Here is a 14,790-nt window from a genome sequence, read left to right as displayed (position 1 = left end):
TAGGCTTCTGAAGTGACTGAGGATTGTTATTCCCATTTTACAGATAGATAGAAAGACCGGCATTTGTTAGCAAGGGAAGGTAAAAGAGATTTTTATATTCATCCTCATGCTGAGAAGTATAATATACATGTCAGAAAGTTTGTCAGCCTCTCTTCTTGTCCCTCAGCTTAGACTGAGGGATTGCCTCTCTATGAAGGGTGTCACCGTAGTTGAATGCGGCCACTGTGCACATAGAAAAGACATGAATTCAGGTTGACTGATTTTAGATTTTAGATTATCTAAACAGCTCTAAATAGAACATGTAGAAAAAAAAGAAGTTGAATGAGTGAAGAGATGGCATTATATAAAGAAAGAATACTTCTCTCATCTCTATTTTTCCTTCCACTGAAGTTGTGAGTGCTCTTACATACTAAGAAGCCTATTTGAGAGGGTTATTCGTAAGAAATTGATAGTGCTGTCCAAAAAATTCAACAAGATGTTTCTGATGGTCGTAATCTGAATTAAGCAGCTGTAAATTTTCTGTGATGAAGATTTAGCCTTTTCAGTCTATGTTTTAAAAACGAACAAAGGAGAGGAAGTTTTCCCTGCCTCTTTACTTTTTGTCAAAAGATTGAAGAAAATCTGCATTGTAGAGAGTAAGTATTGCCAAGGTATTTCCTTTACCTCAACATATGGTGAATTGTATGTGCAGATTGGAGTAAATGCTGTGACATGTCTTGTGGCATATAAGGCAAAACACAGTCAGCCTGGCTTGGGTTTGACTAAAACGTGATGGTGTTACTAAAACTTTTAATCAATTAGGCTACTCAATTTTGAACAAGAAGACAGTAGCCAAGGTCTTTTCAGTAAAAATACTTCGGAACAGATCATTCATTGTTGTATATTGACACACTTCCACCTATTCCAGTGGATTTATGTGTTCTTCAGCATTATCTGAGGAAACGAAGCCAAGAGTTAATTCGTATAAATGGTTTATTTGTTAAAAGTATCTAGAACAGGACATTAACTGATGAGTAGCTACTTAATAATGCTGTATGAACATTGCTATGTGGATGGGTCGGGTATAAAAGGTTGTAATCCTTTTACCCTATCCAACAGATAAGTCAACTGTATATTTTGCACGGATTATTTCCATGTGTGAATAGGCTTGTCTGAATTGCTTTTTATTCACCTTAAATATTAAATATTTTGCTTCAGCGAATAACACCTGGATCATATTTCTGTCAATTGAAACAGTTAGGGATTTTTGCCACAGTTAGGTGGAACGGAGGTGTCACCTTTCATATTCTGTCATAGCTTATCTCTGTTAGAGCACTGGCTGAAAAAAGAAGATCTAGATTATTAATCCTAAACTGACTAACATTCCCATCTCCTTCTTGCTGGGCAGCATACTAATCTCTAGGTTCATAAGCAAGGAAGGCAGAATACTGCCCATCTGTCCTGTTGAAACTCTACTACTATGGGGGAAAAAAAAAAAAAAAAAAAAGAGAAGTTTTATTTACTGTGGGAGAAGACAGAGCAGGTACTATTGTAACCCAGGGCTAAAGACACTTCTCTGGTCAGGGTGAGGCAGCGTATGTGTCAGCAGCAAAGAGGGCAAGAGGAGCAGGTCCTGAGTTCTGTCCGTTTGTGGATCTGGACATACGTTGTTCATCAGTGCTGATACTCAGCATGAGCATCAGAATGTGATCCTATTGCTATTTTCTAATACAGCTTAATTTATTGATACTGCAGCTGTTGAACTAGACTGTAACATGAAGTGACAGCCATAGCATTGCAGTTGGCAATTTTGAGAAGTGATAAGAATTCTTGTTTACTCTGTAAATGTGATAGTTCAGATTTGTCGGCCTTGGCTTCATGTGTTACATAAGAGAATAATATACACTGCTTTGTTGTTATTTTCCTAATTATAATAGTTTTATTTCCAGAACTAAATTTTTTATTCTGCTCTTTGCCATTGTGCAGATTACCCCCCTGAGAGTTTCACGTGTTGATCAATGGCAGGATTTGGTTATATAGGAAAAAACACTCCATACTGTTAATGATGACAGATACAATTAAATTAATTCTCTGCCATCTCCTTTGATGTACACAGATTTTCTCCATTAATATTGATGAATTTTAGAGTCACAAGCACATGTTGGGAGGGGAGCAAGCCCCTGAATGTTGTATTTTGCTCTTTGTGGAGCTGACTATATCACTTTATGTCTAAATGTAAGGAAAGCTGCTGACAGTTTTGATATATTAAATTATAACTGAGAACTAATTCAAGGATCAAAGATGCTCTTTGGGAGAGCTCACTTTACTGGTAGGAAAAATCATTACCTTTTTTCCCAGTCTCATATATTTGTACTGTATGTCTTGGAAATATCATTCCCTACAGTTTCTGAATCTTGATGTTTAATTTAACACAAAGGTCTTTGAGCAGCACAATGGGAGGGGGGCTTCTGCTAGTAAAACCTCGTAGAAGGAAATTGAAATGTACATGTTTTTTCTCATTTATCAAAGAAGTGCAAAAATCTAAACTGACATTTTATATCAAATGAATTATGAACTGTGTACTTTGTACCTAAGGGAACAACAACTAAATTAGACTTTTGTTAAAAAGAGAGAGAGAGGAAAAAATAGGCTTTTAATAAAATATACAGTCATTTTTGGTATTTTGTCTGAACCTGACATAGGCTGTACTTTGCAGAAGAAAACTAGAGAGTATAGGCTACTTCAAAGGCTATATGCTTTGAATGCCTTAGAGTGACTTGAGAAGCAGGTTAAGATAACACACAAACCAGAGTTTCTACTTAATAAGTATTGTTGCTTTGATATTTTTGTTTTCCTTGTCCAACTCAGGTGAACAGGAAAAGATAATATGCTTTTTAATAGCTTGAAGATTGGAGCAAAGCAGTAAATGATTTTTTTTTTTTAAACTTCCATTTGTGAGAGTATGGTTGGTACTGAAAAAGACTGCCAAGGAGCAAAATTTTGGAAGACACTTGATTGAACTGTAAGAGTTAAATTTTCAAAGAATTATATGCTCAGTATTTTAAGGGCATGACTTCCACTGTCTTTAGGTGAAAGCACTTCTTGCAAGCAAAAAGGAGACTCTCAGTCTGTAAAGTTAGAGTTCGTAATGTTTATGAGATTTTGTACATTCCCAATTTCTGAATTTCCTTCATGACTTTCAGTGGGAATATATTTATTTCAGTGCATTGACATAGAAGACACTTTGATATTGTTGTGATAAGCACCTACACCTTAGAGAAAATGGAAAATGAGAAGATAAAATTCCATGGTTTCTTTGACAACATATTCCCTAGTGCACTCCTATGGTGCTTTTTGATATATGAACAAAATATCCAAGAACTAGTTGCTTTTCTCATATGTCATATACATATATTTCATAAAGATATATTTCAGAAGATTGGGTAAGTTAGAATATACAAAAGCTTTCGGAAACTCTGCAAGATCCTTGCAGAAAACAATGGTGTATGAACAGCGATTGTGGGAATATCATACCATGAACACATCACAAAATCTGAAACACAATGAGACCAGCTATGTTTGTAGCTTTAGTATTGTTTTATATCAGTACCATCAGGATACTAGAACCAAAACCAAAGCTGTAATGAGATGTATTAATGACGGAATATCATCCTCAGCTGAGATATCCAAATGTCCTCACGCCCAAGGAGGCAGTGCCTTGGTCTTTGCAACCTTGAAATTCCCAGTAATGATAAAGTCATCTGATCCCTTAATATGCGAGTCTGCTGTGAAGAATGGTTTATTTATTGGTATAAACAATTGGTCATTGTTTTTCCTCATTTATAACTAAGATTTTACTTTTATTATTCAACAATACTGACTTTCTTTTTCTAAATGTTCTATTTTTAAATCATAGTACTATATAGTATTCATTTCAAATCAACATGTAAATGCCACTGGAAATGTGGCAGTGTGAATGCACATTTTTCTGTTACAGAAAGGGAAGGAGAAGACGTGGCAGCTTGAAGGGGTCCAGTGGTTTGGCAGAGCCATGATAGAGAGATGGTCTCCTCCAGGCATGCTGGAGAGTCAGACTTTCTGCTCGTGCTGTCTGTGGAGGAGATGAGAGGGATGGGGACGACAACTGTAGGTGGGAAGAATCACTTTCTTCTTTCTCAACACCTACCTCCCATTTTCCCTATAAAAAGACATTGACAATGAGACAAGGGGTTTTTGTGATTACCACATATGGCATAAAGAAGTTAATTAGCAGCAGCGAACCAAATCCAGCTCTGTGTTGCCTGGATTACTAGGAGCAGAAACTTTGAGGAAACCTCTTTTCCTCCTCTTTCTGCAAATAAGCAAAAAATTTGAGGGGGGAAATATCTGTTATGGCTTCTATTGTTTCGTGGCCAAAAGGTATTCCAGTGGCCTGGATCTCACAGATACCTGTAGGACATTCAAGATATAATAAGACTGCACCACCCACTGTGTGTAGCGGCTCCCTAACACCAGCTACTCTGTCATCTTGTCAGATCTGTTTTCTATTTATGGACACTCTCAAGCTTGGATTCCACCAGAACTGGTGGTATTCCACACCATCCTCTATGCACTGCAGAGAAATTTATGGATTAAAAATAACTACAGGTAATCTTATTGCAGATCTAATTTATTTGCAAACCCGCATTGTTCTCCAGTGTGTACATTTAGGCCGTATATAAACTGATGCTTCTGTCAAAATGCACATCGATAGGTAACACTTTAGTTTTCTGCCAGCAGGGTAGACTGTTCTATGAGTAACAGGCCACTGGCACATTAATACTCCAGGACTGCACATAATGCTAGCATTTGAATCAGGAGACTTCTTATTTAACAAGAACAATCACATCTTTTCTAATATCTCACTTTCTTTAGCATTCAGTTAGGTTGCTATATTTTCTTAGTTTCTTTTGCCACATTGAGTGGAGATATAGCAACAATCATTTGCAGAAACCATATCCACTTGTTCAAGTAGAATGCTGCTTTCTGGTTTTGAATATCCTATGTTATCCTTTTGCTTTCAGTCAGAGAATAAAACAATATTAAGAATTAATTTTCAACAATTTATGCTTCACGCTGAGGCATACACTTCTTGTAACATCACCACCTCTGTGCCTTTTCCTTTTTCTTTGTTCCTTCTTCACCTATGATGTTAGAGTCCCCTTCATTGAATTATTAGGCTGAAAAAGAGTTCATCGGGATATAATCTCGTGCATCTTCTTTCCTCAAAACCATAAGTTGTCTCATTTCTTGTAAAACATTTCTTTAGTCTGATGGAGATTTGAAATCTTTCTTGCAGCAGTTTAATCCCATTACTGTATGTCCTGTTTCCCAGGACACAGAGATTCTCCTTGTCTTTGCAAAACTTCTATGAAGTTGAAGATTCCTATACGTCTATCCCTTTGCTCTTCTATTATTCTTTAAGCTACATAGGTTTAAACTTTCTTCCCTGACCTTTTCCCAACCATCAATGATATAATTTGCTTTTTTTGTTGCATTTGGGAATCTCCTATTTCCAGAGCTATCTAAGAACTGTTTAGTTTCAAACATGAAGTAAAAAGCTTAAAAGCCAGCCTGCAGTTCTTTGAAATTGTACCATCAACATTAAGAATGAAACTTCAATTTAGCCAAGTATCTCCTTGCCAGCAGTCTACGAGACTCTCACCAGAGATGTTGCCATCAATGTGGAAGCTAGCATACGTATCTCTGGTCATAGCTCTCTGCCTGCAGATATCAATTGTAAGGGAAGCTACAAGATTTTGAAGATGATGTCAAATTTTTTCACCTTCTTCCTTTCCAAAAAAAAAAAAAAAAAGTCCTGAAGTTCTTCTCTAAAGCTGCTTCATGCAGGAAGCTGAAGCTTATTGCATGAAGATAGACAGGATCTTGTTCCCTCTGCTCTTGCCACAACTGTTCCCCTAAGTAAAAAGAGGCAGATCTGATTGATAGTTTCTCAAAGCTACTTCACAGAGACATTTCATTTTTCAGTAACCAGTCACAATTAATGCACAGGAGCTGTTTGTTAAATTGTGGTTTCTGCCTGATTTTGTAATACCAATCCTTATGTTTTTTCCTCATAGTATTTTTTTTAAAATTAATTTTGTGATATGACAGTTATTGGCTAGGCATCCTTTTAAACACTCTGATGAATAATTAGTTTTACTGGGCAGTTATAAATTCCATCCAATGTCTTTATTACAGGTATTAAAATCATTAATCATTCAGCTAATTGCTTATTGGCATTCTTTTGTAGCTTTTAGAGTTTAGCAAAGTTCTTGCTGAGTAACATGGATAAACTTCTATCTAGCGTGAGGCAGGTTACTTCTTATATAAAGGTAAAGGTGACAAATCTATACAACATTTTTATAGTGTTGACCTCAGTAAAATATAACACTTAGGAAAGGGGCATCTCTTACACGTATTTTTACTTGAGACCCATATCTGGATTGCAGATGTCGAGGTTGTACATGAAGAAAAGCTCATTAAGAGGAGGGGGAGGTCTGATTTTGTTTTTTGCTAGAGCAGTATTAATGAGGAATAAGTAAGCCTGCTCTGGGATTTCAAAAGACAATTGTTTTAAACTTCAGGTCTGCAGGTCATGGGGTAAAGCCTGAGTTGATTTTCAGGGCCCTACTAAAATTGTACTCTGCAGCTTGGAATACCAAATAGTGCAAGTGGAGGAAAATTTGCAGTTAGAGCTTACACACTCAATCCAGATACAGATAAGTTTAAGATTTTTCAAACTTCTTATTTTCATTTTTCTGAGTGATCTTGGGCCTTACAAGTACGAGTAACATTGAAGATTAATGCTAAAAGTGAAAAGATTTACAAAGCCACTCCTTTTCAAATGAAATTGCTATTATAGCAGAGATCAGATGTATAAAACAGGATAGATCATGAAGAGAGAACAAGATATTTCTGTACCCTGTTTATGTTTTACTTCTGAAAAGAAAATTTCACAAACATGAGGTATGAACAGGTTTGGATTTACTGGGAAGTTTACGGAGGCTTTAAGCTACTCCTTTATGCCTCTTTACTTGCTTTTTCCCATAGCGCAGCTTCCCTTCTTCCCAAGCCCCATGTGCCAGAGAGGGGCAAGCAAGAAGGCCACCATGGGCCTTTCACATTGTGTGTTCCAAAGTGCATGGATGTGTGTTGAGTAAGGGGTGCGTTTTCCTGGGTATATGTATTATTAGATGGAGATATATCTGTAACTGAAAACATATATCAGTGAAATTATGAAATTAAAAAGAAAATCCAAGAATATGCATTCTTTAGGCATTGAGTAGGTGGAAAACAACATGGTTGAACATATATATTAAACGAAAAATCAAGAACAACTGTGTGCATTTGCTATACACTGAGTAGGAAAGATAACTGGGAAAAGAGGGTTAAAAACCAAACTGGAGTAAATTTCAATGAACCTGTGAAGATAAGAAACAAAAAAAGCAATCTTCTGCTTTACCAATAGATAAAGGTTTATAACTAGCATGCCCTTCTAGTGATGACATATGGCCCAGCTTCATGGCCTGTCTTTCGGTTAAATGAAACAAAAACACATGGCCATGTTGAGAATTATGGAGAGTGCAATGACTGGAATTATCTGGACTGAGCAAACAAGTAGATAACAGGCATACCTGGGAAAATCAGGAGAAACAAATGTCAATGTGCAGAACATATTGCCATAAAAAGTGCCGTAATGAGATGATCTCAGTATGGGCACCTAAAATAGAAAATGAATCAGGAGTATCTAAACAACCACTGCAATGAGATAAAGAAATGGGGTTTGTGAATTGAACCTGGAAAAGAGTGAGAGTAGGCATGACTGAGCGAGACATTCATCTAAAGGCAGTCTGACTGAAACTTTTCCTTGCTGTTATGGCACAAACTGTGGAGAGCCTATTTTCCTTCTCTGTAGTTAAATACCTGCAGTTATCATTTGCCTACATGTGTATGAAAAATATTTCTGTAAGATGCAAATGCATCATCTGTGCTAAATATTTTACACACGCAGATGTGGCAAATTGTAGAGCTATATTTACATAGCTCCAAACTCTTCTAGCTGCCTATCTGCAGGTATTATGCATACAGCAGGGCCAGTATATCTGATCGCTGTTAAAAGTGGTGTCACTTCACTTCAAAGTTGGTGTGAGTTTACACCAATTTGATAGATATCAAATCGAGCTCTACTGGCTTTTCTTCCTCTTACTAAAGATTAATAGTGCAGACATTTTTGTAAATAATAACTTATTGTCCTAATGATAGTTCACTTTTAATAATCCTCCTTAAAGTCGTCTACTTTCAGAAAATTTAAATTTCAAATATACCCTTATGGTAAATATAATGAATACCTCTCAGACAAATAGGCTTTCAACATAGAGTAAACATTTAAGCACAATCATTTAACGCAATGCTTGCTGTTCTAAAATAAACAAATACTTACAAAGCTGACTACTACCGCATGTGTTGTTTAGGATAAGGAAACTGAGGCAAGAAGTTGAAACACTTTTCAAAGGCTGCTTAGCACATTAGAGCAGGGATCAGATCTTTCTTGACTCATCTGCACGTACCTGAGTATCTGGAATACAATATATCATTGTCAGCTTGAAACAGTCTTCAGTTTTTATTATTTTGCGGGGCTGTTTATTAATTCTTTGATTAAAATTGACATCTGATTAAATATTTTATTCTGCCTTTGTAGTCTCTTCATATACAAAGCGTGACTTTCTGCCCTGCTAAGTGAGGATTTACTGGGCTAGATGTTGATTCAGTAGGTTGCAAGTGGAGTGGTTGCCCCCTGAGGGTCATATTAAAGCTTGAGGGGAGCTTTTTGAGCAACATTGCATCTTACAGACGATATATCAAGCTGATAGATACATGGCTCTTCTGTTGAGAAATTCACAGCAGAATTACTGCTAGTTGCCAGTTATTACTTGAGTAGTGAGGAGTCTCTCGGGAATATGGATCGGATAAAAAGGGTTAAGCTGAGGGAAATGTTACACCGAAGACCTTGGTGATGAGGAGTGTTTGAAATAGTCAAAGGATGTTTTGTGCGCAATTTAGAATTACCATTTTTGGGGGGAAGTGCTCTGTAGTTTTAATGATCAAAGCATGATTAGTTTAATAGAGCACCTTTCTGATTATGACTCAGCAGAGACTTGACAATTTCTTTGTTGTACCCTCCTGCCCCCCTGCCCCATGCCTTTGGAAGCACATAGCTGAGGACATTCTCTGCGAGCTAGAGGAAGTCTTTCAGATTAAATAAATTTGCTGTATATTCTAACATATTGGTTTGAAAGTAGTCAGCTAGGCTTGTTCTACAGGTCAGTCGACTTTCACAGAAGAGATTTGTCCAAATTTTTGACTCTTCCCTATGCTGTGCTTTTGTTGGTAGAAGAGATTTGAACATTTAGCTGAGATTACCTACGCCATTAAAATAACATCTGCACTGTGAATTGTTATTGACATTTAGACAGCTACATCTTTGTTTTTTGATGAACATTCCTGTATCACTATAATAACCACCGCTATACATACATAAAGCTTAATCGGAGCTTTTACTTTGTAGATCTCAGAGAGCTTTACAAAGAAGGATAAGTATTATTATCTCCATTTAGCAGATTGAGAAATGAAAGACAAAGGTGAAGTGATGTGTCCTGACAGAACTGGAAATAAATTTAACGCTTTTGCATCCTCAGTGAGTTGCTCACACTGTCTCCTCAATAACAATGTGAACTTTGGCTTCCTGGCCAAATTACAGCTCAGCTAATTAGATTCATTTTTAGATGTAGCTTTTTTTGCTGTGTAGAATTTTTGTGTGCACTTAAACAACTAGCACATTTTAAGCTACAGACAGTTCAGTTCTAAATGAGGTAGTACCCTGCTTTGAAGGGATACTGAGTCTTTCTCTTAGTGTCAGCTTGTGAAAACGCTTTAAAACCCTCTAATAAAAGTTTTTACATTATTTGTGCCATCTTTCTCATGCTGGCTGAGTTTGCCTGCTAACAACTTCAGGAATCACTTTATAAAGGGATGCCAAAATAATTTGTGATTATCTGCGAGTACTGTACTTTACATCCATAAGATTTAAACCCCCTTATTGCACAACTTAACTCCAACTTTAGTTACATTGCTGCTAAACAGAATAATGTTAAGTGAGGTAAATATATGTTCTCCATTTTACTCTGAGTGAAATTTAATTCACATACAGAGGCATTTGGTGTGCAGATGTTTGTTTTTGATGGCTCAGCTGGAGGGATGTTGGGGGCTGTTCAAGTTCAATCAGCCATCTTCTTCCCTCCGAGTTGAGGTGCTCACAAGCTCTTGATTGGCCTTGAAGGTGTTGGCAAGGGCTTTGCAGACCATGAATTACCTTAGTCTCAGACATCTCCTGGATTTGGAAACAGGAAGATTTCAAGTTTACTTGGGATTTACTGGAGCCTTATTGCCTAGGTCTAGATAACAGCAGCAGGAGGGAGCATCCAAAGGCAGCCAGGCTGGCTCAAGCCCAAAAATTTTATGTTGGTTTTTTCACGGTAACAGAGAGGAGGGGGAGGGAGTGAGGGAAGCTGGAGATCCTGTTCCACTTCATTTTGTCCTGAAACAAATAGGAGGGTTGCAGGGCTAGGGGCCAATTCTCAGAAGTAAGATACCTGGTAATAACTCAGGTACCCCTGCAGCCAGCTTTTAGTAAATTTTCTTAGGAGACCTGGCAGACCTTGAACTTAAGGGAAAGAGAACAAGTCTCGATTGGAACAAGCCGTGTCTTGTGCCTTTCTACATAACACAATTTGGAGCTGCAGCTGAAGAATTTTGAAGTTCCCCAGTCATAAGTATGTCTAATCAGAGTAAAACAGCCAGGTGCTAGTTCATGTATCTCTGTATATATATGTCAATATAAATAAAAACTATTGTATATGACTGATGACTTTTTTCCTGAGCCAATGCCATCCTTTCATCTGTTTCAGGGAGAGAATGATTCAGATAGTGTATCACAAAGTCTGTTACTTTCCTCTTAGTAACCACCCCATATACAGCTGGTAAATGAAAATCATAAAACCTACTGTAAAATACTGTTCGCTCATCTTACAACTTACAACTTATGCCCCAAGACTTACAACTACACCTTGAGTTACAGATCTATGAGACTGTTTTTTCCAATAGAGAGAAGGAAGAAAACAACAGCAACAAAAAAATTTCTGTTGGAAAGACCAAAGAAAGAAGCAAATGGTAACTACTGGACCATGAAAAGCAAAACTATTATACAAGAGTTTAAATGACAAAGGCAGTAACTTTCCAGTGTTTTAACTCTCTGGAAAAGAGCTACAGAGCTACGACTACAGACATGCATTATATATAAAAGTTCCAGATGTGTTTATATACAGAAAGTTTCTTCAACAGATTGTTTTCTTCTTAAAGAAAAAAACAAAGCCATAAACTCACGGGTGCAAACTGGCATAGTTCTTTTTACTGCATGCAGTGAGATTTGAAGCAGTTAAAGGTCATTGATGGTATCATTACTGACAGATTTTGATCTGCAGTTGCTGGACTTCATAAAAATTAATTTCCTTAACTAAACAGTGGGCTGAGACTGAGACTTCAGTGAATCTATTTTGATTTCTACCTAAGGACCTTTTTTTTCTTAAAATTTCTGCTGTTTTCTTTTAAAATTATTATTAATTTATAAGGGTGAGAAGGTATCTGAATAACAAAAAGTCTGATCAATTTTACTCTTGCTGGGTAACATTTCTGTGAGCATTTCTTTAACTTCTCAGGGTGGCAGAGCTAGGCACAAGGAGAAGTAGATAATATTTGAACAGGTGGTAGAGAATATGTTGCTTCTGAATTACTTCTGGTGTTTGGAGATTTGCTTTTAGCAAAGTGATACTCATGTAACTGTATTGGAAAGAAGAAAATAAAGAAATAGCATTGTTCAGTAGTGAAAATGTTAAACTAAATGGACCATGTTAACATTGCTGTTGATCCTGAGGAACAGTTTTTCCAGTATATGGAGCATTTTGTTTCCACCCGGCATATGTTCTCCATGGTTTTCTCTGCTCTAATTCATCCATGTTTTTCGACAGCTCCAGATGGCGTGATGCCTCCAAGGCTTTCATCTGCCACTCCAACCAGTCTTCAGGTTGTCTGGTCTACACCAGTTCGCAACAACGCCCCAGGCGCACCCAGCTACCGACTCCAGATGCGGCGAAGGCATTCTGCTGGTGACATTTTAGAGTACGCAGACCATAGCAAGGCCACCATCAACTGATGAGCAAGAAAAGTCCCGTTATCTTGAATATGGCTCACCTTCAGGGTGGCTGATTTTGTTACAAGACTTGTCATGTTTTAGTCTTTCTTTAGGTGCTGGGATGTTTAATGATGTAACTCATGCTGCTTTTCTTTGCAGTTTGCTTTCCAGCCCTACTGCTTCCTTACAACACAGGGTCGGAGATCTTCAGCCATACACTGAGTATGAGATGAGAGTGGTTGCCTCCAATGGTTATGGCAATGCTTATAGCAACTGGACTTCAATGACTACGGCAGAGGACAGTAAGCAGTCCAATCTTATTTAACTCCCTTTAGCAGAAAATATAAATAACAGTTCAGCTGCCATTGCACATAATTTATTTTGGTTATTTAGCTTTCTCAGTTAAATAGCAATAATGTATTTCCTTCCTGAATATTGACTTGCAATAATAACTCCTAAGGGATCAAGTATCTGCTGTCTTACATTTTCATAAAACATGAATATTTAAATATATGTTTTGTGAAGTAATATCTTATTTCTTTATATAATATCTCTCCATGCATATGTGTTCATATATGGTTAGTTTAAGATACACTGGTAAGTACAGCTTTGTAAGTGGTATTCCTTTATATTCAGGGACTTGATTCTGATTTCAGTCTTATCAGAGAAAATAAGTTGAAGTTAATAGTATATGACAGTTGTCTTATCTATGTGTTGAGAATACCTAAGCTGTACCACAGCTGAACAGAACTTTTCATTCCCAGTGATCTTTGTTAATTTGAAGTGGTGATCTACTGGTCTGAAATTGAGTTTGTCATTGCCAATCCCATCACTTTCCTCATTAATAGTCCTATGTTCTGCAGACTCACTCCACATAATTTGTTCGGCACTCCCTTGATTTAACAAACAGGTATCAGCATATAGGTACAGCCATTTAGTTGGCAGGGTAGGATTTTGCACCTGATACAATATGTAAGCAGAAACATATGAAAAAACTTGAGCTTGTTGTACATAAGACATATACAAAATACATAATTTCCAGCTTTTTTTAAGAAACTGAGCTATTAGTTTTCTCTTACAATGTAGCAGAATATCTAATAGCACACTTTTTGGAAAAATCTGTTGTTTTCAAATATATTCCTTGCTTTTTTTCTTTTTTTTTAATCAGTAATGGATGACCCCATTGTACCAAATTTTAGAGAAATTAAGTATTTTCTAAAGAGATTTTTCCTGTTATGTCTGTCTTGCTTAATAAGAAAGTCAGTCATTCTGAGCAGGAAAAGGCAGGGAGGGTGGGGGCTGTTTCATTACTGGTTTCATTACTATGTTGCTTTCTCTGCCTTCACACCAAAGTGCCTTGTGGTCTTACTCTATTTCACACTGATATAGGATCTGCATTTCAGACTGTAAATTTAACCTGATGCTCATATGCAATTGTTGTAGCAAATATTCAGTGCTGGTGACTCAACTTCATTTTAGTTCCTTCTCTAAATGGACAGCTGTCTATCTTGAGAAAACACCCAGAAGAAAACATGTGTTCCCATAATTGTAAAACATTTTTCTTTGAAGCTGAGCAAATAATTCACAACAGAAATTTATCCGATAAATCCATTTAAGCTCCGAAGGTATAAATGCTTCTATGAACACGTTACCAATAAGTAATTACCTAATAAAAGTAAGTTCTGAACTTGGTCTTTACATACCGGAGATGTGTTATCTACCTGTGAAAATCTTCGTTGAGATTAAATTCCTTTATTGTAATTGTTTGTTATTAGTATAATATTATTTAATATTATTAAAGTTGTCTACATTCATGGTCTAAATGCAACCAGTCTCCTATGACTATTTTATTCAAATTGCAATGGTTATTTAGCTCTGGTCAGATAGTTCACATAGTGTTGTTTCTTTTTAGACAGGAGGAGCACAGAAGTGTATTTAAAAGGCATCACTTGTTAGTATATGTAAACATTATTTTTTGTGCAAAGTGGTAGGTGTAGAATTTTCAAATTCTCTTTTTGAGAGTTAGGGATAGGGCAGAAGGCCTACACAGGACATGCATTCCTGTATAGTCTTCTTGAACATGTATGTAGAAGTTACCTGCTGCATAGAATTTAGATGCTCTTTGTGCACTAGCATGAAATGCTACCCTCTGCAAAACCTGGCTGCAAAAATGCCTTAAGTTAATATTGAAAGTAGATGTTGCCAAAGAAAACTTAAGAACAAGAAAAGAGAAATATAATGCCTCTGCCAGTGTTTATGCAATTAAAATATTTTGAGATTAACAAACAAGTCGCCTCCTCAGCTATGGTGCTGCATCTTGTTCCTTAGCTTAAAATAAACTTCTGTAGTTCAGTTATAAAATCCATGTCTCCAAGGGGAAATTATTTTCCTTAAAATGTCCTTTTCCATTTGCATTGGTACTGCTAAAGAATACATGCTGATGTGTCCCCAGTATCCAACAACCCTTGTAATTTACAAAAAACCCCCAACTTGCAGTGGCGACAAAGGACTCTGCTTTTGGTGTC

The 14,790-nt window shown here is 36.8% G+C and overlaps 1 protein-coding gene across 1 annotated transcript in view; it reads left to right on the top strand.

Moving 5' to 3' along the window:
• Positions 1-14,790, top strand: part of USH2A (usherin) — a 391,818-nt gene that overhangs the window by 240,418 nt on the left and 136,610 nt on the right. The window contains exons 38-39 of the mRNA XM_072858355.1: positions 12,102-12,252; positions 12,425-12,567. Coding sequence (XP_072714456.1) covers positions 12,102-12,252; positions 12,425-12,567 — 294 coding nt within the window. The remainder of the gene's footprint in view (positions 1-12,101; positions 12,253-12,424; positions 12,568-14,790) is intronic.

The sequence above is a fragment of the Ciconia boyciana genome, chromosome 3 (assembly GCF_034638445.1).
Source record: "Ciconia boyciana chromosome 3, ASM3463844v1, whole genome shotgun sequence".
NCBI lineage: Eukaryota > Metazoa > Chordata > Aves > Ciconiiformes > Ciconiidae > Ciconia > Ciconia boyciana.
This window is presented reverse-complemented; position numbering and strand designations above follow the sequence as displayed.